The sequence below is a fragment of the Apis florea genome, unplaced genomic scaffold (assembly GCF_048593485.1).
Source record: "Apis florea isolate Af1SG1 unplaced genomic scaffold, ASM4859348v1 contig_2492_pilon, whole genome shotgun sequence".
Classification (NCBI taxonomy): domain Eukaryota; kingdom Metazoa; phylum Arthropoda; class Insecta; order Hymenoptera; family Apidae; genus Apis; species Apis florea.
The window spans coordinates 3,124,976-3,151,126 of record NW_028256593.1 but is presented as its reverse complement, the minus strand read 5'-3'; the positions used below and the strand labels follow the sequence as shown (position 1 = coordinate 3,151,126).

General features: G+C 22.2%; 4 protein-coding genes and 1 long non-coding RNA gene across 8 annotated transcripts; 2 read left to right on the top strand and 3 right to left on the bottom strand.

The window, feature by feature from the left end:
* Positions 1-49: 49 nt before the first annotated feature.
* Positions 50-10,722, top strand: tho2 (THO complex subunit 2-like protein). 2 transcript variants are annotated; one of them, XR_001112193.3, is made up of 29 exons: positions 50-218; positions 365-408; positions 962-1,053; positions 1,196-1,309; positions 1,408-1,523; positions 1,595-1,725; positions 1,810-2,189; positions 2,269-2,447; positions 2,547-3,139; positions 3,219-3,453; positions 5,926-6,043; positions 6,185-6,347; positions 6,440-6,621; positions 6,735-7,019; positions 7,140-7,252; positions 7,338-7,533; positions 7,619-7,747; positions 7,824-7,952; positions 8,041-8,298; positions 8,428-8,579; positions 8,652-8,781; positions 8,864-8,969; positions 9,142-9,176; positions 9,250-9,360; positions 9,438-9,498; positions 9,574-9,635; positions 10,072-10,144; positions 10,223-10,287; positions 10,425-10,561. XR_001112193.3 is itself a non-coding variant. In XM_012487280.3 (28 exons), the coding sequence occupies exons 1-28, from the start codon at positions 154-156 to the stop codon at positions 10,453-10,455; spliced, it is 4,275 nt and encodes a 1,424-aa protein (XP_012342734.2). In that variant the 5' UTR covers positions 51-153; the 3' UTR covers positions 10,456-10,722. The 2 variants fall into 2 exon arrangements, 1 of the variants encoding a protein (XP_012342734.2); XM_012487280.3 differs by lacking the exon at positions 10,072-10,144 and having other exon boundaries at positions 51-218; positions 10,425-10,722.
* LOC100866809 (uncharacterized) lies at positions 10,552-12,867 on the bottom strand. Its single transcript, XM_012487283.3, has 4 exons — positions 12,515-12,867; positions 11,637-12,300; positions 11,420-11,550; positions 10,552-11,352 (listed from the first exon to the last, which is right to left on the bottom strand). Exons 1-4 carry the CDS (start codon positions 12,775-12,777, stop codon positions 10,887-10,889), a joined length of 1,524 nt encoding a protein of 507 aa, XP_012342737.2. The 5' UTR covers positions 12,778-12,867; the 3' UTR covers positions 10,552-10,886.
* Xpc (DNA repair protein complementing XP-C cells homolog) lies at positions 12,772-17,409 on the bottom strand. Its single transcript, XM_012487282.3, has 5 exons — positions 15,709-17,409; positions 15,435-15,640; positions 15,093-15,357; positions 14,843-15,011; positions 12,772-14,449 (listed from the first exon to the last, which is right to left on the bottom strand). Exons 1-5 carry the CDS (start codon positions 17,407-17,409, stop codon positions 14,106-14,108), a joined length of 2,685 nt encoding a protein of 894 aa, XP_012342736.2. The 3' UTR covers positions 12,772-14,105.
* LOC147657937 (uncharacterized) lies at positions 17,023-20,653 on the top strand. Of its 2 annotated transcripts, none has more exons than XR_015291608.1 (9): positions 17,023-17,507; positions 18,202-18,352; positions 18,656-18,729; positions 19,045-19,096; positions 19,350-19,462; positions 19,658-19,734; positions 19,934-19,974; positions 20,164-20,216; positions 20,382-20,653. It is a non-coding gene; the product is annotated as an uncharacterized LOC147657937 (long non-coding RNA). The 2 variants fall into 2 exon arrangements; XR_015291607.1 differs by having other exon boundaries at positions 17,498-18,094.
* A 200-nt stretch (positions 20,654-20,853) lies between these two features.
* Positions 20,854-25,813, bottom strand: LOC100871652 (carbohydrate sulfotransferase 1). Of its 2 annotated transcripts, none has more exons than XM_003694035.4 (8): positions 25,655-25,813; positions 24,803-24,930; positions 24,153-24,200; positions 23,530-23,660; positions 23,209-23,444; positions 22,925-23,123; positions 22,674-22,853; positions 20,854-22,551 (listed from the first exon to the last, which is right to left on the bottom strand). In XM_003694035.4, the coding sequence occupies exons 2-8, from the start codon at positions 24,920-24,922 to the stop codon at positions 22,230-22,232; spliced, it is 1,236 nt and encodes a 411-aa protein (XP_003694083.1). In that variant the 5' UTR covers positions 24,923-24,930; positions 25,655-25,813; the 3' UTR covers positions 20,854-22,229. The 2 variants fall into 2 exon arrangements, with proteins under 2 accessions (XP_003694083.1, XP_012342738.1); XM_012487284.3 differs by having other exon boundaries at positions 24,737-24,930; positions 25,655-25,808.
* Between the last annotated feature and the right edge of the window lie 338 nt (positions 25,814-26,151).

Below are 26,151 nucleotides of genomic sequence, written 5' to 3'. Positions count from 1 at the left end.
TAAAGATCTTATACTAGATATGTAATATGTGGCATAAGAAAGATCGCGCCACGATAGCTTCGAGGACGCTTGCAATGGTGGAAAATGGAGTCTATTAACCTGTGGTGTTGATACAATTGTTTTTAATCATAAAAAGCTTTTCATGGAATTAAAATGGCTGGTAAAGTGTGGAATTCAGAAATATGGAAAGCATGGGATAAACATGGAAAAAACGATTTGTAAGTGGTTAACGCGTTAACGTCCGAAGTGCGTTCGATTAATATTGAATTGATACTGCATACTCTGTGCAATTGATGGTTGCAACTTATCTCTCCTGTTTCTCGCTCTTCTGAAGAGTTAATTGTCAATTAACAACTGTTTGCAGCCTCAAGTTAATCAAGCACAAATTTAAGGAAGGCAACACTGCAGGTGAGGTTCTATGTTTTTCAGCTTATTCTAACAGCTTGAGCTACCTTTTAACTCAGGTACAACTTTGCGCACGTTAAAATTTATTATTTTTATATTTATTTTATTAATATTTTTTTTTTTTATAAAGTAAATCACATCAAATAAGAAATGTTTTAATTCATGTTTATTATTTTAAAAATATTTTTAAATGTTAAATATTTTTAAAATATACTTAAATATCAATATTTTTGAATATCTTTTTATTTATATATTTTATCATAAAAAATTTATTTATATTTCTATAAAATATAATTTGTAACTATTTCGAATTAATCATTTATAATAGAAAAATAAATTGAGAAAAAATCCTTCTGTTTTTTTTATATTATTTCTTTTTAATATCTTATATCTTATTCTTCTTAATATTTTAATATTTAGATTTTTTTATATATAAATCAAGAACTATAAAATATTATTTCATTTTTATTATATAATATAAAATAATTATTTTACAATTTATTACATTATTTTTTATATTTTTAATATTTTTATATGGTATTATTTTTATTTTTAGAATGGAGAAGAGGATTGTACGAATTAATATCAAATGGAATCCGTGGGAACATAAAAAGGGACAATGTTGTTCAGACGTTAGGTGAACTTACGGTAAGATAGTCAGAAATAATATTAAATAATAATAATTTATATATTTATATTTTTAATTTTTATATATTATTTATGATTCTTTGTCAAATAATAACTCTTTTTAAATAAAAATTATTATGATTTACAATTTATTTATCTACAGAATATTGATGGAGCAATACCATCTGCAATAGTGGATATATTCACATTAATAGATGCAGAGGCACATAATGAAGAAAGGAATAATTTTTATTATCTTGTAAAAGAATCAGAAAAGGTATCATTTTATAAAATAATAAAAATGATTAAATTACTTGCCACTTATTAAAATATTTTTAATGGCATAATTAATTTATGTCATTACTTTTTATATAGTTTCTCACAGATAGAATATTGAAGGAACGTTTAGAAATTGATACATTGCAAGATGTAGGAACATTAAAAAACAAGAATTTTCAAATTAAATTTATTAAAGTGAAAACGAAATTGTAGTATGTATATTTGTTTAAATATCTAATATATGGGTTTGAATGCAAAATCTATATACAACATTTATTTACAGTTATAAACAACGGAAATTTAATTTATTTCGAGAAGAAAGTGAAGGATATTCTAAACTTATAGTGGAGTTAAACCAAGAACGTCCAGAAAGTGAAGTAGCATCAATATTGGAAATTGTTAAGTCTCTTATTGGTAAATTACTATATTTTGATATTCTATTTATGAATTTTATAAATTAATAGCATTAATAGAGATGGATATATATCATTTTTCTAGGATATTTTAATCTTGACCCTAATAGGGTACTTGATATTTTATTAGAAACTTTTGAGAATCGACCTCAAGATGATGCACTTTTTATTCCTTTAATTCGTTCATACATGAGTGATCAGCAGGTACTCTGTGAAGTTTTAGGATTTAAATATTGTTCAACTGTCAATGCTACTCCATTTTCATTGCAAAAAGTCACTGCACTTATGTTGCAACATGGTGTTATTAAGTTAGATGACATATTGCCATGGTTAGTGCCAGATGATAAAACTATTATCAAAGAGCATGAACAAGCAATGAAACAGGCAAAAGAATATGTTCGTAAATTAAGTGTAATTTCTACAAAGGATAAAGAAGATGTACCAGAAGAAAAAGAAAATTCACAAGTATCTAAATAAGTGTAATTTTATCTCAATTATTTTTATTATTGATAAAGATTTTACTTATATCATTATTTCTTAAAAGGATAAATATACAAGTAATCAAAAATTCGGATTATGTGAAGCACTTCTAGAAATAGGAGCATGGGAAGTAGCACAAAACTTATTTAATCGATTACCAGAACACAGTCTCACCGATCAACGCCCTATTGCATTAGCATTATGTAGAATGATTCAATCTCTTATTGAACCTGTTTATCGCAAGTAAATAAAAAGACATTTTATGTAATATAAAATTTAAATAAATGAATATAATTTAAGTATATTATTATTAAGTTCTGATACTAATCCATCATGTTTCAGATATTGTATAATATCACCAAAATTACAAGGTAGAAGAATTCCACAATTAAAGAGTTTTCTTGCTCCAAAGCCCATTGAAAATCTTGAAGAACTTCATGATCAGTTATTACCAATGCTTATAGTCTTGGGTCCTAATTTGCATCATGATCCTGTTTTAATGTATAAAATCATGAGATTATGTCACACAGCTATAAAACAATGTGCATTAGATTCAAATAAGCTACCAATTGATAAAAATAATAATTTATATTACGATGTATTGACTATTCTTGATGTGGCATTATTGCCTTCTCTATCTTTTATGGATTGCAACTGTTGCGTTGCGGAAGAATTATGGAACATATTAAAATATTATCCATATCAAAATCGATATTGTTTATATGCCCGATGGAAAAATGATACACCTTTGCAGCATGCTGCACTTTTAAGAAAAAGAGCAGATGCACAAAAGAAAATTAAATCCATTATGAAAAGAGTAAGCAAGGAAACCATAAAACCCGTAGGAAGATCAATAGGCAAACTTACACATTCTTCACCTGGTGTATTGTTCGATTACGTTCTTATACAAATCCAATTGTATGATAATCTTATAGGTAAATAAAAAATACAAATAATTTTGCATATTTATGGATTTCAAGATTTATGAAATTAATAATTATTTTACTATTATAGGACCTGTTGTAGATTCTTTAAAATATTTGACTAATATTTCTTATGATGTACTTGGTTACTGTCTAGTGGAAGCTTTAGCTGGTGCTGATAGAGACAGATTTAAACATGATGGTACCAGCATATCTCTTTGGCTTCAGTCTCTCGCTTCATTTTGTGGAGCCATATTTAAAAAATATAATATTGAACTTACTGGTTTGCTACAGTATGTAGCTAATCAACTTAAAGCACAAAAAAGGTACAATGTATATAAAAAATTAAATTTTTTTATTATATATTATTTTATTTTATTATATATTATAATTATTCTTCATTAATTTTACATAATTTTTAATTTATTTTTATTATATAATGGTCTATTGAATATTATATAATTGAATATATAATGTAAAGAAATTTAAAAATTCTTAACCTAATGTATAATTTTAAAGCAAAGAAAATAATAATTATCATTTATATGATATTTTTAATTTCTTTCTGCTCGATTTTTCGTAATCTTAATTAATTAAAAATAATTATTTATTCTTTAAAAAAAATTTTTTTCTTTTAATGTGCTACGTAAAAAAAAATAGTATTATATAATTATATTTTTTATTGATAATTTTAATGTAAGTCATTAATTATACAAGTTTTTCCAATAATAACAGGAAATCTTTGTTCAATATATATTATATTTTAAAACTTGATATATTTAATATACTTAATTTATTTAAATACATTTATATCATTTTCACTTTTATATTACTTCTTCTTAAGAGCTATACATCTAGACAAATAATATCACCAACATTTTCTTAGCTAGAGATCTTTCATAAATATACAGAATACTATGAATGTTATTATAATATGTGTGATTAATTAGATACAGTATTTAACATAGTAAAGAAGATATTAAAAAAGAAAATAGTAAAATAAATAATGAGATCCATATTTTAATCCACTGTATTTTTGTAATTTCAAAATAATTTTTATTTATGAATACATGAAAAAAATTGAATTATATAACAAATGTACTATGAAGACTTTTTAATTGCAGTGAACATACATACTGCTGTAATACAAGCAATACAAATATTCTGCTGTAATAGCTAAGGAACACATCTAATGTTGAATACATAAAACTTACAAACTTTTCATTACAAAGGAATTTTGCCAATGATAATTCAAAATATGTGGCAAATATGCTTCTTTTAAATAATATTTTTGATTATAATTATGTTATATTATATTATATTATATTATGTTATATATATATATATATATATAATATTAATATATATATATATATACATTGAATATATTTTTGTTTTTATATATTGAATACTTGAAATTTGATAAAAATTCAAAGAAGATGAATATAAATTTGGTAACATGGAACAAATTTTATGGATTTTTTTGTGTTTCTGGATTAATGAAATTATTATCATTATTTTTATGAAATTAAATTTAATATTTTAGGATATCAAGACGTAACTTTTTTTTTTTTAATGATTTCTTATTTGATATATATTTCATATATTTTATATATAAAGAAAAAGTTGAAATATAAGCAAAAAATATAATAAAAATACAAAGCAAAAAAAAAAGCAAAAATATTTAAATTAATATTGAATATTATTATTTGGAAACAAAAATAAACAAATATCAAATAATAAAAGAAGTATTTGTATTTGAATTATACATATTCATTAATTAAAATTGAATTACTAATAAAAAAAAAACCTGTTTTGTAAAATTATCAATATTGTAAAATTATCAATAATTATAAAATATCAACTATTATGGAATAGTAATATTTTAAAAAAATATTCAATAAAAAAATAATTCAAATAGAAGAAAAGTAACAAGAATTAAAAATTAAAGTCAGATTTTTAAAAAAATATAATTTTATATAATATAATGGTGAAATATTGTCACCAGTGCAGTGAAGGCTTAGAAGGACAAGGTAAATATTGAATATCCATTAAAAAATTTATTCCATTATTTACTTAAAAAATTTTATTATTAACAAAATTTATATTGGAAATGTGTTTTAATATTTCTAATTTTATTTTTTCGTTTTAGATATTAAAATATTTGTAAAAGAAAAAGATTAAAATTTTAATTAATGGACACAAGGTTTCGGAAAATAAATTTAAAAGGAAACAGAAAGAAAATAAAAGGTGATAAAGGCTAATCAAATGTATGAATCTCTGCAATAAAAAGTATGAAACAAGAATTCTTTACAATAATTTCAAATAAGGAAACAGTGGAAATGTTTATTACAAAATATAATACTAGATGTTTAAAAAAAAGAATAGAACAAATTAAATTAAACTATAATATTGTACAAATATCACACATTTAAAAAAATAACATTAAATTTGTTAAAGCACAAAAATAAAATTTAGATCTTATTACAATAATTTTAAGAATTTAAAAAAAAAATTATTTAATAATTTTTAGATATATAAGTTCATTTATTATAATATAATATATTGTATTATATGGAAAACTTATATTGGAATTAGGTGATATGATTTTAATTTTTCATTTTTTATATATTTTATATTAATTTTTATTTTTAATATGATTTAAAAAGATTATCATTTTCATTTAAAAAGTATTTCTATAAATTTCGTATAATATGTATAAATATTTATAAATATTGTACAATACAAGTAATAAATTTGAAATAAAAAATCATTTTATTACGTATTTTTATTTTCAGTTTAGATTTATTAATTCTGAAAGAAATAGTACAAAAAATGGCGGGTATTGAAGCTGCTGAAGAAATGACATCAGATCAATTAGATGCTATGGCAGGAGGAGATTTATTAAAAAATGAGGTAATTTTATCTAATGCATTTATTAATATGTACACAAATTATTTTATAAAAAAGAATTATTTTATAAAAAAAATTTCTTTAATTTTTAAATTATACATTTTGTGATATTTTTTAAAAATAAAATTTATAAAAAAATTTCAGGCTGGTTATTTTAGTCAAGTACGCAATACAAAAAAATCATCGCAACGATTAAAAGAAGCTCTTGCTGAACATGATCTCGCTGTAGCATTGTGCCTTTTAATGGCACAGCAAAAACATTGTGTTGTGTATAGAGAAACTGATAAATCTCATCTTAAACTTGTTGGTAAATATTTTATAGTGATTTTTAAAATGTTTTTAATTTGTTAATATCTCAAATAAAAATTTATTAAAATTTAATTTGATATAAAATCTTAGGAAAATTGTATGATCAATGTCAAGATACATTAGTTCAATTCGGTACTTTTTTGGGATCTACTATGACGGTAGACGAATATGTGGAAAGACTACCTTCCATACATTCAATGCTTCAAGACAATCATATACATTCTGATGTAGCATTTTTTCTTGCAAGACCAATGTTTGCACATGCAATTAATGTAAGCATTTATTTTTAAATTTCAATTTTGATGAATTCAACTCTAAGTAATCGGAAAAATAATTGTAATTATAGAATAGATAATTTACAATTAACTTTATTTGTTATTTTTAGATTAAATATGACATTTTACGTAAAGCTGACCCAAATTATAAAAAAATGTCGACTACTATGAAACAAGCAAAATATGCAGAAGCTGCACAAGCAGTTATGGCACCTGTTGCTCAGTCAGTTAGACCTTTGCATCCACTTAAAGTATGGGAAGATATCTCGCCACAATTCCTTGTAACATTTTGGTCCTTATCTATGTATGATTTATATGTTCCTATTGAGAGTTATCAGAGGGAAATCAATAAATTGAAACAACTTGCAGCACAAAGTGCTGATTCCAAAGATGTGGTATATTAATATTTTTCATTAAACAAAACAAAAATTTTATAGATTGCTGATCCTAATATATTTTTTTCTTTTTTCTGTTTTTTCCTTTTTCTTTTTCTTTTTTTTTTTTTTTTTTTTAAGAATGTTAGTAAGGGAAAGAAAGAACAGGAAAGATATACAACTCTAATTGAAAAACTACAAGATGAAAGGAGAAAACAGGAAGAGCATGTAGAAAAAGTATTTGCATATCTAAGGTAAAATTTGATTAATTTAATATTCATATATTTTTTTCATATATTTTTTCATAATACTATTTTGTTGTTATCATCAATATATTAGACAAGAAAAAGATACATGGTTTTTATCACGAAGTGCAAAATCAGCAAAAAATGAAACAATAACGCAATTTTTACAATTGTGTCTATTTCCTCGATGTACATTTACAACCGTGGATGCCATGTATTGCGCCAAATTTGTTCACACTATACATTCTTTAAAGACTGCGAATTTTTCAACTCTTCTTTGCTACGACAGAGTAAGTAACAAGTAATAAAAAGTGTGTTATTAAAAATTATGCATTAAATAATATACTATTTATCATATAATTTTTAAACTTACAGCTTTTCTGTGATATAACATATTCAGTTACCTCATGTACCGAAAACGAAGCAAATCGTTATGGAAGATTTTTATGCGCCATGCTCGAAACAGTAATGAGATGGCATTCTGAAAAAGCCATATTTGATAAGGTATATTATTTTATAATATTAAATAAAGTTAGAATACTTTTATATTTATTTATTTTCATATTTATTTTCAATTTAGGAATGCAGTAATTATCCGGGATTCGTAACAAAATTCCGTGTTAGTAATCAATTTTCTGAAGCAAATGATATGGTAGGGTTTGAAAATTATAGGCATGTGTGTCACAAATGGCATTATAAAATTACAAAGGTAATAATTTTATATTAATTTTTTTTAATTTCAAATTGATTCAATTAAAATATAAGTGCAATTATAAAATTAATATATAATTTTATAGGCGATTGTAGTTTGTTTGGATTCTAAAGATTATGTACAAATAAGAAATTCTTTGATAATACTAATAAAAATATTGCCACATTTTCCTGTTCTGGCTAAATTATCTCAAATTCTTGAACGAAAAGTAGAGAAAGTACGAGAGGAAGAACGTGGACAACGTCAAGACTTACATGTACTTGCTACATCGTATAGTGGTCAATTAAAAGCTAAAACTCCAAATATGATTCGTGAAGCAGATTTTCATCATGTGGGAGATAAGGTATATTATTTGTTTTAATGAATTTTTTTTCATTTTATTTTTTTTTATTTTTTTTATTTTTTTATTTTTTTTTTTTTTTTTTTTTTTTTTTTTTTTACATGAAAAACAATTTTTATATTTTACTAATAGACTGGAAAAACACAAGACACTTCAAATAGTGATGCTTCGGAAAAAATTGGGGATGGAATATCGAGTAAAGAAATTACAAATGGTGATACCAGGATAGAAAAGGAAAGTAAAGATCAACGAGAAAAACGGAGTGCATCGAATCAGTTGCATCAGTAAGTTACATATATTTAATTTTTTATATAATAAATAATCAGAAATTTTTATTAAATTTTTATTAAATGTAGTGACAGTTCCGAAAAAGTTAGAAAAAAAGAAGAAAGTAAGGAAAATTCAGAAGGAAAAGATAAACATTTAAAAAAAGATGAAATTAAAGAAGACGATACGATAGATAAAAAAGATCGAAAATATTACAAAGTAATTATATATATTATACAAATTATTATATATTATTTAGATATTTAATAAATAAATTGTTATATTATTAATTTAATTTCAGGAAGAACATTATTACAGCAGTGGTGTAGATAATTTAGATCGTGATCTTTCTAGTGTATCAAATAGTAGTGCTAGTTCTGGACCAACACAAGATGGATCAGATAGAGGTTTGCATTAAGAAACTGTAATTTTTGTGGTATTGCAAAATTTAATATTTTTCTAGTATTTTTTAGATAAACTAAAATCGTGTCGAAGAAACGACACAGTATTAAGAAAAATAAAAAATCCATATATTAAACATTTATTTTACATTATAAAGCTAATAATCTCTAATTTCAGATGCCAAAAGAAGAAAAGTTGAAAATGTACAAAAGGTAAAAATTATTTAATTTTTAAATAAATTTTCCTGTATATATATATATAAAATCCAATTTTTAATTTTAATAGGAAGGAAGACGTTCTGAAGGAAGTCTTGATAAGAAGGAGCGTTCCAGTAAAGGCAAAATAAGGGATGAACAGAAAGAGTTGCGTAGAGAAAAAAAATTCGCACGGAAAAGGGTATATTTCGAATATTTAATGTATTTTAACATTTTTTAATATATATGATTTATATCATTTTTTTTGTGTTAACATAGGATAGAACAGACGAATCAGCGGTTACAACAGAACAAAAAAGAAGAAAAGATGACGAAAAAGGTACGAAATTTTTCTAATAATTTAAAGTATATTTTAAATTATTTTCTTTATATAAATAATAAAAATTGCTTTCAGCAAAAGGAACACATCAAAATGGTGATATTCCCGAACATAGAGAAAAACACCATTACAACAAGGTTAGTAAATTTAATTAAAATTTTTTTATGTATATATTAAGGATATAAAATATTATATATCTTTATTAATATTTTACATACAATCGAATAATTTCGAATATTTTATTCGAATAACATTTAAGTAAATTTTCTAAGGTATTTGTGTATTGTTAGAATGGTCGTCTTAAATATCTGGTACATATATTTTAATCATCAATCAAAAATTAATTCTCATAAATATGTCATTATTTGTCTTTCCCATAAAAAAGATATCCCGTAAAAAATAAAAAAAAATCGCGTAATAATCCCATTAATAAAAATATTCAACAACACATTTTAAAAAAACACACTTTTGTTTCATAAATCCCATAACATTAATTTTACATTTTGTTCCAAACATTCTACCCATAAATTAACTTTTTAATCATTTTTCTAACACTATTCCTTGACCCCTTAGTTGATAAAGACGTCCGCTTCGAGTACATTGAAAAGACGAAATGGGAGACAATAGCAAAGACCAGAAAAACTAGGTGATACTATCAAATACCCAAACGCCAATTGCAGGATAGCATGACATTCAGAAGATTCATATAAGAATATATTTTCAGGAAAAGTCACCCTACACAAAGGAACGTACTCATGAACGAGAGGGGCGCGAAAGCCGGGACAAACAATATCCTTTTATAATACACAAGCATTTAAGAAAATATTACAATAATTAACATAGTAATTAACATGATTGTAAATTAATAATAGCTTTTATTCTTGATTATTTTAAATATATTATTTATGATCCTTAATTCTGAGTACTAGAAGAAGTTCGGATCCCAAACGAAGATGATGTACAACAATAGACAAAATTTGACTTAACATTTTATATACTACGTTTGGTGTTGCATGTAATTAAGGTAGAATTCAAATAATAAAGAAAAAAAGATAGTGAATAATTTGTATATTATATTAACGTCCAATTTTATAAAATAAACTATGTAACAAAAGCACTTTGGTACATGTTCTATTCAGTCTTAAATTTGTATATATAAAATTAAAATTTTATATAATTTATAATAGGAATTATCAATGATCTCAATAAAAATTCATTAATGCATTTGTTTCATTAATTCCCAATTCATTCATAAAAATTAATACATAATTATTTTTATGTAAAAATATGAACATAAATATTATATTATAAAAATTAGATTTATATATTCTTTTTAATTGTTTGTTTTATTTTATTTCTATTAGAAATCTATTATCATAAAGTTCATATTATGGTGAATTATTGATAAAATTATAATAATATTGATCTGCTTTTAAACTTTCTTCTTCTAGACGTTTAAGTCTTAACTTTGCATCTTGAAGAATGTCCTCTGTTGAACTACTTTCACTAATAATTGTATTTATATTAACAGTTTGTGTTGGAATTTCTAAATTAGTTGTTCTCAATGAACGTATTCCTTCTATTTGTTGAGACAACTGAAGAGCCCGTTGCGTTATCTGCTCTATTTTTAATTGCTGATCCTGAATAAGGGCATTTAATTCTTCCTTTTCTTTAGTAAGGATCTCAATTTTATGTTCTTGTTGCATATTGTTTACAAAATCCGTTTGTACTTCCATGTTTTTTAAAAAATGATTAAATGATTCAATTTGAAGTTCTGTCTGTACTCCTTTTTGTTCATGCGTTTTTTTCATATCTTGTTCTAGTTTTTTTTTGTTATTTTGCTCTCTTTGTAATCTATATAAAAAAAGATATAACTATTTATAGAATTATTATAAAAACTTAATATAAAATATATGTATACCTATCTGTCTTTTGCAACAATAATCTTTCTTTCAATGCTAATTCCATTTCTTTTTGTAAAATTTGTTTTTCATTAGTTTGTCTTTTTTCTTTCAATAATTTTTCTTTTAAATTCATATTATGCATGACATTCTATAAAATTAAAAAATTTATTGATTAAAAAAAGTGATATTGTTTCATTTTCATTTACTTAATTATGAAATAAAAATTAGTATTACTTGAACTTGATGTAATTTTGTATTCAATGCTTCAAGTTGTTGCTCAATAAATAATGTTTGTTGTTTTAATATCATTTCTTTTTCACGTAGCTTGTTATTAACCATTTGCTTATGCACATTTATTTTTTTTTTTAATGCAATTAATTTTTCTATATATAAACTATGAGCTTGCCAAGAAAATTCAGTTTGTGTAGACTCATTACAAAGAGATATTTTTTCTTTTATTGGTATATCATTATGTATATTATAAGAAAACATAGTTATACATTTTAATATACATAAAAGAAGAGGCATATCACTTTCTATATAATGTGATATAACATATTGCCCTTTAGAATCACAAGGATTAATACCTAATGTTTCCAAAGCATGTAATATATAATCACTTTGTAATTTTTCATTATTATCCTCTTCACTGCTATCAGGTCTTTGAACTGTCTTATTAGAAAAATTAATTAATAGTGGTGCTTCACTAGCAAATACTGATAGAGTATATGCATAATTGTGATTAAATAAATATTCTGCTATTAGTAAATCATAAACGTACTGTTTTGCAGATTTGGGACCTTCACTTTTTAAAAAAATATCTTTACTTTTTAACGCATTTATTAAATTTTGACGAAGATGCGTTCTTACATTTGATATTACACCACATTTTTCAAACCTTAAAATATAAATTTAAATAATTAAAAAACTAAATAAATTACATATACATTGATTATAATATATTAACTTATTATATAATATAAATATATTAACTTTTATTTCGAATATATTAAAATATAATATAATATAAATACAAATATAAAATATAATTATTTACGAAACATAACCTTTACTTTCTTTATAATTTTATGATTTTATAAAAATATATTTACCATTTATACAATGTAGAATAATATTCTTGATCCATATTAAATATATACAAAATTTGAAATAATTTTATTAAAGAATTTCTTTTTAAATGTTTCAATTCTTTATTATTTGATAAACAATATTTTATATATATATATATATATTTGTCATATACATTATCAGAAGTGGACAAAAAATGGCTGTGTAGAGACTTGATGATATACAAGGAGTAATAAAGAGGAAAAACAGTAATATGATGAGATACAGTGAGACAATCTTGTTTCATCTAATATATATTTTATTTATAATAATTAATAAATTTTTTAATCAACATTTTTGTATAATTTTCATATTTGTTTTAACTTTTAAAATTGATTCTTCAAAGGTGTTCCATGGATATAATAGCTATATATATGTATATATATATACTTATATATAACTTAATATATAGCTTATGTAATGTTATCATACTACTTTTGTACTTTCTATACTACTCTTAGATATACAATATATTTTTACAAATATATTTTTTATATTCTTATATGTAGTAAAATTAAATAATATCCGTTTTTAAAGCAAAAAGTAAAATATGTAAAAATATAATACATACATTAGTAGAGTATATAAAACACAGTATATTAAAAATACAGTACATGAATATACATAGTATATTGTGTATATTATTAATATATATTATAGTATATATTATTATACATATAATTAAAGAATAGTTGCTTCTATATTTAATAGAAATATCTTGCATAATTTTAATATTAACTGCTAAATAATATATGATCATAATACAATATATATCATAAAAATAAAAAAAATAGTATTTGAATAATTCATATAATATATATTATGAAAAATAGAAAATAAATACATTTATTCATTGCTTTTGATAATGAATTTTAATAATATACTATATTATAATTTTTTAGAATTTTTATAATTCTCCTAACTTAAAAGATTATAACAATAGAAATAAATTGTAAATAAATTCTCTAAATAATAAGAAATAAATAATAAAATGTTTTCCTAATAATAATCATTAAAAAATTTCTCAAATCCAATATATTTTTAATCTAAATAATACGAAATAAATAATTTACTTAATAATAGTATTTTATAAATAATAGATTGTTTCATTTTATTTTTTGAATTTATAAAAAATATTAAACAAAAATATAAAAAAAATTTCAATTTTTTTTTTGTAGTAATTCATTTATAGGTATACATTGTGTGCTATTTATATAATTTAAATTCATTCAGATTAATATCATGTTTAATATTATTTTCATTGAAAAAAATTTTAATAATTCGATTACAATAGTTCTTTGATTATAAAATAAAAAATAAAAATAATTTTATTTCTTTTATCATAGTGATTTATTAAAATAATGGCAATTGCGAAATGCTTATTATAATAATGCTTTATTGTTGATGATCAAAAATTGATGGAAATAATGAAGTAGAAAATATCACAGTGAGATATTATTTTAATGTCTTTCTACATACTATCTATTCTTAATATTCTATTTATTCTTATTTTTATTATTTTATTTTTCAAGAACGTTTAAATGATTTTCTTACTATTCAAGAGAATTTAATTATTTAATTTTCTTTACGCCTATTTTCTTTTTGTTTTGTCTGTTTATTAGTTATTAATTTTTTTTCCTCTGAAAATTCATATTTTGCTGCTAGTCGTTCTCTTATAAACAAACCTTGAATTAATCTTTTCCAATTTCCATAAACTCGTTTGTCTTTCTTTTCTTTGGTTCGTTTAACTGCTTCAGCTTGTTCAACTTCCCAAGCTTCTCGCAATGTATCTTCGTATTCAATGCAAACAATATAACCTTCCATTGCAGGTGTTGCACCCATAGATCCAAAATTAAAACCTACTACAGCAGGTGCACAATCAATGTTAAGTTTTCGAGCGATTCGATATAAGCCTGGAACTAAATTGTAATATACATTACATATATTATATATTATTATTATACATTATATATAATTTTAATTTTTATATTATTTATTTCTAATCTTTACATAAGATACAGGAATCATATATAAGTTATTTTACAAGTAGTTTGTAACTAATAGTATAATCAGATATTCTACAAAAAAGAATGATTCTATAATAAAAAACAAATTGAAAAAAAGAATAGAATTTTTTTATTTAATACTTCGTTTTCTAGAAAATAAATTCTAGTTTTATTTAGCATAATACAATAAGTTAGATTTAAATAAATTTCATTATTTAAAAATTTAATATTGACTATGACAAATTTAACTTTTATTTAACTTTTATTATATTTATTATGGTTTATGATATAATTTTAAGAACTTACGATTTATGTGAACAGTGCCTTTTGGAAGCATGGATGGCTGAAATAAATCTACATTTCCATATTCATTTCGAGGAACAATACCATCCTTAGCTACTGGAGGTTCATATTCCATAGTTTGCCATTTACCAAATAATTCTAATGGTGAATTTTTAATTTTTGTTCCTGAAAGCTATTATAATTAAGTAATATTAAATGTTTTATTTTTTATGAAATAAATATTTATAAATAATAATATTAAAATAATTATTACTTTATCATATTTTGGACGAGCTGTAACTATTTTATAAGGTTCTTGATCTGCTTTTACAACTCTGCCTTTTCTATACCAAGTTTCCCTTGAATAAAGAGTATGTACACAATGACGAGAATAAATGGCACAACCTGTAGAAGTATATCCTAAAGGTACACAATCAGGAGGATATAATGCTTCAAATTTAAGTAAATGTTTTTGAATGACATACAATGGATGGCCTTTGCATTCACTAATTGTTTTAGGTAATGGTTGTTCTAATTCTCTGAAATATAAATGAAATTTTTCAGGAATGAAAATTATAAAAGAATGAATATAATATTTCTAATAAATTTTGAATACTTTTGTAATAGCATTTCATCTTCAGCTCTAGAAATAGCAGTATCTTTTTCTTTCCAATAAGACAAAGTTTTAAGCCACCATTTTTCATCAACTCGTTGTTTATATGTAACTGTAAGCCAATGTGGACAATAGCGTCTAGACACATCTTTTATTAAATTTTCAGAGTTCCATGCAACTACATATAATACAGGCTTTGTTGTTTTTTTCTAAAATAAAATATTACCATTATCATTATATATTTATAAATATGCATATGAGTTAATAAATTACTTACATATATTTCACTTATGCAATGAATTTTTTCATCCATTACATTTACACAAATCCAACTTTCTTCTGAATCTAAATATATTTCAACCCAAATATCTTGTCTATTTCTTGTATTATTTATTTCTTCATCTTCACTGTCAGAAGATACTAATTTTCTATTATTTTTTTTAATATTCAAAGAACTTTGTGATGCTTCTTCTTTAGTATTATTTAAATCTTTTCTTGTTATACATTTTATTTTTGGTTCAAATTCTGTTTCAGAATCCGTGGAACTTTCTTTTATATAATATTTTGATTTTGTGCCATCAGTTTTTGAAATTAAATCTGTAGATTTTATTTCTTTATCTTTTTCATTTTCTTTAGAATTAATATGAATTTTACGAGATCTTAATTGTCTTAAATTGGATATATTTTTTTCATTTTCAACTGATTTTAATTCATTTTTCTTTTCTGTGATTTTAGAATTTAATTTTTTAATTAATTTTTTTTCAATTTTGAAATCTTGATTGGTATCGAATTTAGGTTTTTTATTATTATTTTGCAATTTTGAATGTAAAATCTCAGCTGCCCTTTTTCTAGATTCTGCATTAGTATTTTTTTTTGCTTCAGGACTATTTTGAATCACATTTGTTTTTTCAGGAGATTTCTTTTTTTCTTTCTTTTTCTTTGAATTTTCTTGCTTGATTTTATTAGATATATTTTTTGATTTTATTTCTTCATTTTTTACATCAGATTTAAATAATGGGCTATTACTAAAAATTCGATGGGGAGGACAAAGAGAAATAACTAATCTACAATTTAAACCTAAAGCTCTCAATGTAGCAATGTATAGTAAAACTAGTTCTTTATAATTAGAAATTTTCTTTTCTTTCACTATTTTTAACAAAGTTTCTTTATCAATTTTTTTATTAGCATTGCTTTCAACAGATTCAAATGTAAATATATGTTTGAACCATCTTGTAAATTTTTCTAAGTACGATAGATCAATTCTATTTTTTGGATAATTAGATTCAGAAATTAATGATAATACACCAGTCATTATTTCAGGTAAATTTATCTGATGATTCAAATAAAATCCATAAGCTAACCAACAGAGCAATCCTACTTTCTCTATCAATATCTGACTTTCTTTTAATCGTTTTCTCAAAATTGTTTTCAAATCTTGTTTACCTTTCTTTCTTTTATTTATTATTAAATTAGTGCTTGGTAAAGTAATCTTAACACCATCTTTTGGAATAGTATATTCATTAGAAGATTCTGCATCTTCTTCATTTTTTGTTATATTTTCAATGGTATTTTTACAGGATAAACTTATATTACTCTCACCTTGAAGCAAAAGTTCATTTATTTCATTTGATGATGTGATATTTCTTACTTCTTTTACTTTTTGTATCTCTTCTTCATTTTTTTTTGTGAGACAATCTAAATGTGATTGTTCTTTCTCTGTGTTTTTATTGTTGAGTTCAAGTTTTTGTGAATTTTCTAAATTTTTTAAAACTTGAGTGAAGAGTTCAATATTATCTAAATGAGTGATATTCTCAAGTTCCTCGTTATCAGTACTTTCATTTTCAGTATCATCTTTATTTACAATCGTCCCAACATTTGATTTCTTTTTTGTGAAGAAATTGGAATTTAAATTAATTTTATTTGGATCAATCAGATACTCATTACTGCTATCAGAGTCATCTTCTGATAATCCATTCATTTCGAAAATTTCTTAAAATTAAAATTATAAATTAATATATATAATATATCGTTGATACATTGACGGACAAAACTTTCGTCGCAATTTCACTTTATAATGTAGGTTTAAACTAAATATATCATGTATATTATTACAGTTATAAATATTTTATATGTTTTCAAATCATGCTTTCATATATGATATATATAATATATGATCATATAATATATATTCATATATGATAAACTTTCTGTTTATTTAATAAACATATAAAATAGTAAAACGAAGTATTTATATATTTCACATTTATCAAACAGAAACAGACAGACATACAGCAGACAGAGAGAGAGAGAGAGAGAGAGAGAGAGAGAGAAAGAGAGAATTTTTGATATGTTTTTATTTTTGGTTGATTAAAATTATATTTTATTTTTGATCATTAAAAATTTTTAATTTTTTAAATATCTTTTTATAAATTTTAATAAATATAATTATAAAATATAATTCAAGAATCATAAAATACTTTAAAATTATAAGATATGCTAAAAACTGAAATTTATATGCATAATTTTTAAATCAATGAATTCCAATAGTTATGACAATTATATATTCTATTTCTTAAAATTTAAAAAAATATAAAAGAAGTACTTAAAATTTGCTATGTTCCAAAGTAAAGTTTAATTAAAAAGTTATTTTTAATTATTAAGAAGTATGTATATCAATATTATAATATGATTTTTATCTTATTTATATCTTATTTATTATTTCTTTCTAAAAAATAGATTAGCAAAATAAATTAAAAAATTCATTTTTTAGTTTAGAATAATTCCTATAGAGGACAGGACTCGATGTAACGAATAATGAAAAGTCATTCTTGAATATAAGTAAACCAGGATCTTCTTTTATATAAGATACATCAAAGCGGAATTCCATTTTCATTTTGGGTTTTTACAAAGATGGTGGTAAGGTAAGAGTATTTTATATTTTATATAATCCACATTTATCATATGCATCGTTGAAAATATTAAAAAAAAAAACTATTTTCATGCAACTGACATTCATATTAGATCATTTATCATTATATTTTCTTTAATTTGCCACTATATTTTCTAAATTTTTGTTTTATATGATGATACATAAATAGTCTCGTTCGTATGATGTATTTCTTGATTATAACTTAGAAATACAAGTCTGAATATATTAATGAATTTTATTGATTTTTGTTATTTAGTTATATCAATTATTCGGAATTTGATTTATTTTTTTCTAGAGTTAGCTTAAATCGTTAAAGTTAAAAACGTGCTTTGGATGGCCTCTTGCAGATCATTTATTTCAATTTTTATGGTAAGTATTGTTTCTATCATTATTTCATCATGTTTAGTTTAATTTTATCGAAATAAATTTTATGTTTTGTGTTAGCTTTTTTAATTTCCAATATATTTTGTTTAAATTTTTTTTATTTTATTTCATTTATCATTTTCAATTTTTCAAATCTAAAATTTAATATTCATTCATTCATTTTTTCATGATGTCATGTTACTGCCCCAGTCTGAATATTATATGAATGATTCAGTTTTCTGATAAAAACTAATAATTTTATATATAAATATATTTTATTAATCAATATGTAAACTATTTTTTCATTTTATATTCTAATAGGAAAGAATGGAAATCATAAGGTTTATTGCAGTAAAATTATTTAATAAATCTGGTAAGTTTTTATTGTTTTATAAATTTTTAATTTAGAATGAAATATATAATATAAATTAAATTTCTTTTTTTTTTTTTTTTTTTTTATATATATATATATATTTGTAAATATGATGAATACATTAACACTTCCCCAGTCAATCAGAAATATCATGTAGAAAATGTTAATCTGAATAAATTATATTTTTTAATTTATAATTTTTAATATTATATATAATACAAATATATAATGATATATATATATTCATTTTCAGAAACAAGAAAAGAAAATGGTTAAATAATTTAATTTTAATATAAAAAAGAATGTAAAATAAATATTGAATGAAAAAAGATATGTAATATAAATGAAGGAAAACATTTTAAACAGGTAATATTAAGAATTTTATTTTATATATATAAAAAAATGTTAAAAGTTTTTATGATGAATAATTTAAAAAGTTATCCCTGTCTTACATAAAAACATGGTGATATTTATTTTTTCTGATATAATTTTTAATATTATGACAATTTTAATAATATAATAATATATTATGTAACTAATTTAAATTATATTTTTTTACAGAAAAAATTTAATATATTTATAAATAATAACTTTAATGTGGAACCATGAAGCTTTCTTTTTTTTAAATAAATTGAAAAGTAAATAATTTTTATTATTAGTAACTTATATTTAAATTACAATAATTATTTTATGATGATTAATTTGACAAGCATATGACTGAATAGATTTGATGTCATTTATTTTTCTGATTATAATCTTTTATAATTCAATTGAAATATAAAATATATAATATTTGCTTATTAATTTAAAGAATTAATAATATATTTATTTTGTTAGTTTCTCAAAATCGTGAATTATAACATCATTATTACTTGATGGTAAGTAAAAAATCCAAATATTTATTAGTATATTTTAGTAGAAATTATGATGTTACACTATAATATACGCTAATATGAGTATTATTAATATGATTACAACTTGCCCTCACTGATCTTAAATTCTTAAACCAAATTATATAATTAGCATAAATTAATATAAATAATAAAATTTTATTTTTTTATGCATAGATGTTGCATATATACTTCTGGAAATACAAGAAGAAAATGTCCATGAGAAACAGGTATTAAATAGTCTATTAAAAATCAAGTTCAATTATAGTTAAAATGATGTCTTCAATATACGCTATGACTTTAGTGATATAAATTTTTTTACTGAATTAAAAATGTACATAAGCTTTATATTATTTATTAGTATAAAATCTAATTTATATTAATTTTTATTTCAGAATAAAATAGAAGAGAATAAAAATTTGTTTTTCATTTGGAATCCATACATATTTATTTTTAAAATTATTGTATAATTAATTTAAAGTATACAATTTTATAACTTAGGAATTTCAATTTTATATTTGTATATTAAGTAAATATTTTATTATTTTATTTTGTTAATAATATAATTATGCATTGAGCTTTTCTTGATTATATGCTTTTTTCTTGCAATATGTAAAAACAATGATAATTATAAAGAAATAAACAACTATAAAAAACTCTCAAAGAATTAAATGAATTATTTTTTTATTCTAAAAAAAACTTTATTAAATAAATACAAAAATAATAAGCCTTTCTACTAAAAGGAAAAAATAAAAATTGTAATATATTCAATATTCATATAAATCGTACTTTAAGCAAAAATTTATTTTTGAGAATTAAATTTAAATAATAAAAAATGTATAATCTTGTAAAATAAAACAAAAATAATTTAGACTAGATTGTTTTATTAATAAACTGAAATTACATAATGCCAGTGTTGTAAATTTTATTATATACTAATAAAGTTATAGTAAAAAATAAAATAGAAGTAAAAAAGTAGGTAATACATTCAATGATCAGTACCGTAAAATTAGAAATTAGAAACTTTGTTAGCATAGAAATAAATTTAATTGCATATATAATTATTATACAAATTAATTTCATTGTGATATTGAGCATTGTACTTAACTAATACTAACACGCAATTATTTTCATAAATTTGTAAACAAATAATTGTTTAAACGGAATATTATATGAAAAAAAATATAATTACAATATACATGTTTATTAAAAATTCATGCGAATAACTATTATAGTTATAATTATATTGAGTAAAAAAATATATAAATAACAAAATAATTGATATATTTTAAAAATGGTCCGAATAAAAATTTGTTTTTCATTTAAATGAAATTTTTTATTTTAAGGCCAGTTTTTTGGAAATTATTCTTAAAAAAAGATGTTTTTGAGGTAATATAAAAAAAAATGAATATACCAATATTTAATTTTTTACAAACTTGTCTTACAAATTTAAAAATTTCTATTTTACACGCATTTTAGAAAACAATAATAAAATCAATATATAAAAAAAAAAATATTAATTGTGAATTAAAAACATTACAATATTGATCATTTTTATTTTACTTATATTGCAAGTAAAAGTATTATATATATACTTTTAAAACAATTGAAAAATTTATATAGTAAAACAATATTATATATTACATACAATTTTGTTTCAATGTCTGTAAAAAATAACACTTATGCAAATGTTTGATATCTTATGGTTTTTTTCAATATTTCAATGGAAAATTCTAATGCATTACATTAGTTATATTCATTATATTAAGACCGCGATATTAATTTAAACTTGAATTCTAAAAAAGATTATTAATTTATTATTATATTTATTATTTGCATTGATATGGATGTTTCCTTGTTGCATACCAAAGTCTTAAAAATTGCTCTTAATAAAACTTTGGACTATAGTTCGAGATCGATTTTATTTATTATGCAACAAGCTCGAAGAGCACTTATGCATCTCTTATAAATTTTTTAAGGAACGAATTTTAGCATTGGTCTTACGAAGTTCAATAATTTGCTATTTTTTTCTTTTTTTACCAATCCAAAATGGATTAGCAAAATGAATTGATCATAAGAATTCATAAGCGCTTGTCTAAGCAAGCTATCAGCACCTTTTCAATGTGAATGAGGGCACTTGTGATAATCTCAATATCTGTGCAGATAAGCTAATAATTATAACCATTCTACACAGTAATAGTTACATTCAGATACTATACATTTATCGTACACTATGCCACATATCACAATTGCAATTGATAATTTGTGAGTGGATCGAAATCCTTTTGGTGGCTAGAATTCGATGCCATAACATATCCCCATAATCGCATAGCTGGTGCACACACTCTTTGTATCTCATCAACTTCTTCAAAATCAAGATCTGTCCGCCAATGAAAGGGTGCCACTTTAGAATTTCGAAAAGTGCTTGAAACACCACCGACGTCATTTTTTGTATGAGTATCTAAAAATTTTTTTACATTTATATGAAAATCTAAACCATAGAAATTATATAGTTCCTTCACATGTTTGTAGGGATCTACAGATAAGTCTTCGTAACGAACTACCCTGTTAAATAAAAAAATAAATTATTTTAAAATTATTTAAATAATCGAAATTTTTATATTAAACAAATTTGTTTTTGGAATATATATATCACATGTCATTGATTATAAGAGAAAAGCATGTACCTGAAGGTATGTGGATATTTTTTTATCAGTTGTACAGCTGTACTAAAATCTGAAACCATATCTGCACATACTAATGTAGGATCTGAGCAATCTGGATTAGTAGGACACCATTCTCGATGCTTTCTAGATTGCAAAATTCCTCTTGGATCACGAACTAATAGAACTAAACGTATTCCTAAGCTAAAAAAGATAATTTTTTTTTAGAGATAATATATTTTAATATTTAATTAAGAAAAATAAACTATCCTTACTCTTCTTGTTGTAACAGTTTTTCTGCAGCACGCAATCGTAAACGAACTATTTTCATCGACTGAAAGGGAAATAATTTACAAAATTTAGAAACAAATCGTGGATCCCAACAAATTTTTTTGTGAATTTGACATTGTTTCCATAAATGCGTGTTATGATTGAAGACCCAAGGATGTGTTTTGCCATAATCTAAATATCGATCTGGAGAAAAAAATATTAAAAAAAAAAAAAAAAAAAATGAAAAAATGCATTTTATCTGAGTTCATGTGTTAGAAAATGTACCAACCAAGATTATTAAAATCACACTTTAGTAACGCTTCAAGGTTACTAAGTGCTTCATCGGCGAGTGGTGGCCCCCTAATTTGTACAATTCCAAAATCAAGTAGAGGTTCATAATGATAAAAATTTGCTGGATGTGCATTAACTACATCCCCAAGAAATGTACTTCCACTTCGCCAACTTGTCAAAATTACACTTCTCATAGGTCTCCCTCCTTTTTCTAATACTAAATCTTCCAATTTACTATAAGAATTATTATGTGATTTTATACTTATTAATATTATACTTATATTATGTTTTAATTATGAAATTTAATTATGAAATATACCTGACATTAACTTCATATTTTCCATTGGGATATTTATATCCTTCCATTTCTCTTTCGATTGCTTTTCTCTGTTGATCAACAACTTCTTGTATCTCAGAAAGTGTAACATTTTCAATAGACCTAAAGTATGCCTATAAATAGCACATATAATATATATATTATATTTAATATATATTAATATATATATTTAATATATATTAATATATATTAATATATATATTTAATATATATTAATATATATTATATATTTTATATATATTAATATATATTATATATATAAGATTTAATTTTATTTGTTTATATTTAAATCACAGTAAAAATAATAAATAAAATATATCAAAATATAAATATATTCATATTAATTTTTTTATTATAATTGAAAAAATTATTTTTCACAAAAATATTCACTTACCTATATCAAATATAATAATAATTATAAAAAAAAAAAGAATGTATCTTAAATTTTATAGTTTTATTTACCATTTTTGAAATCTTTCGTTAAATGTTTTTTCATTTATAGAAATCAATTTGTAATATTTATTGTATTTATTGTAATATAATTATATTTATTGTATTGAATAAAATTGTATAAAGTACATAATTTTCATATGCATTTTACTTACCGTTGCTGGATCATGGATTTTGATGATACGTGGCGTTATTTCCACATCCTAAATTGAAGAAAATATTGATAATTTAATAAAAATATATAATATATTATGAAGACAATAATGCTGCTGATATAACCAGGATAATATCTTTCTCCCTCTTTCATTATGTAGATAATAAATTATTTTTGAAAATATATGGTGATGCAAAATTATATATATTAATATAATATATATATATTATAAAAAATAAAGTGCAAAAAGAGATATTAAATTGTGCAAAATATATAAAACAAAAATAAACCACAAGAAAAAAGAAGCATTATTAATTACTTAAAATCTGTGTATGTGTTAAGTATAATTGTTTTGTATAATTATATTTTTTATATAAGATTAATATCAAATTACCCCAGTGATCAATTAAGCAGGATATTTCCAATGATCTTCAATAATTGCTATATCTAATGTTGTTTGAATTAAAGAAAGGATAGGAAAAGGTGGAAACAGGGAGAAAGAAATCTGGTAAATGTTTGTAATGGTTTGACAGTTCATTGTTAGTGTACAATGGAAAAAAGTTAGGTGCAAAAGTTAGACTTTACCATCGGAAAGAGCGTGTTTGGCGTGACTCAATTTAGAGCAATCCCCACCTCCGATTTTTTACTGACCGATATCACCGGCTGAAGTCGATGCTCAAGGTAGCTGCTGTAGCGTTGATTAAATGCTAAGAAGAAGATGCAAAGGGACGCCAGGCCTACTAGACCATAGAAGCTCAGTCGTTTTGACATCTTTGGTCCTATATAATTAATATTAATAATTATAATATTATACTACTTAATAATTAATTATTATTTTAATGCTATAATAGATATAAATTAATAATATGATAGACATAATGTATATCAGTTAAAATTTTCACATTAAAACATATCATGATTTTAATAATTATGATAAATTATAATTATAAGCATTGTCATTACACGAATTAATATTTGTGTTACTATCTAAATATTTCATTTGCTTATTAAATATATACATATATATATATATATATTTTATTTGATTTATTTAATTAAATAAAATAAAAAAATTAAATTTATAAATTAAGTAAAATATTTATTAAATAAAAATAATTATTTTAGCATAAGATTAACAATAACAAAAAATAAACTAATAAGAAATAATAATTTAAAATATTTTATAGTATTTCAAGTATTTTAAAATTACATATAATTAAAAATTCATTAAAAATTTAATTTATTTATATAATAAATAGATAATTAATATTATCAAAATCATTAACAAAAACAAAATAGTGTAATATAATAAAATATTGATTAACATTTTGATAACAAAGATCAATTAAACATTCATATCATCATATAAACATCCAACGTGGAATAAATCTCAAATAACAATTCCCGAAAAGAAGCGCCAGACATATTAATGATTTACAGTATAGAAAAGTACAGTATATAAGTGTTGCAAAAATTTTATTAAAACGTTGACATTTGTCTTACCTTGGGATCATACAATTCGTTGCATTTGGAGTTTTCAATCGTGAATAACGTGATTGTCGAAAATCTCACGTTTTTTTTGACATTTTAAAATAGCGATAGAAAATACACAACCATCGCATAGCGCACATCGTGGGCCACTGACGCAGAAAGAATCATACTGCGGCTAAGATAGGATAATCACATGATGCGGTTCATATGTATGAGTGAATAAGATTTATCACATACACAATTATAAAGTATGAGCGCGACATATAAGATTGAGATATACACTCTACACTTATTATTACGACTATATTCACATTATAGTTATATAAAAAATGATTAATGATCGATCTTGACATGAATAAATTTAATAACTAAAAATTATTAATTATAAAATTACATTCTTTAGTTAGATCAAAATATATTATATCATAAATATATTTGCTACGTATATATACAGTAAAGTTGTTCATAACGATTAATTAAATTTATTCTAAGTTTTCATCAAATGAATT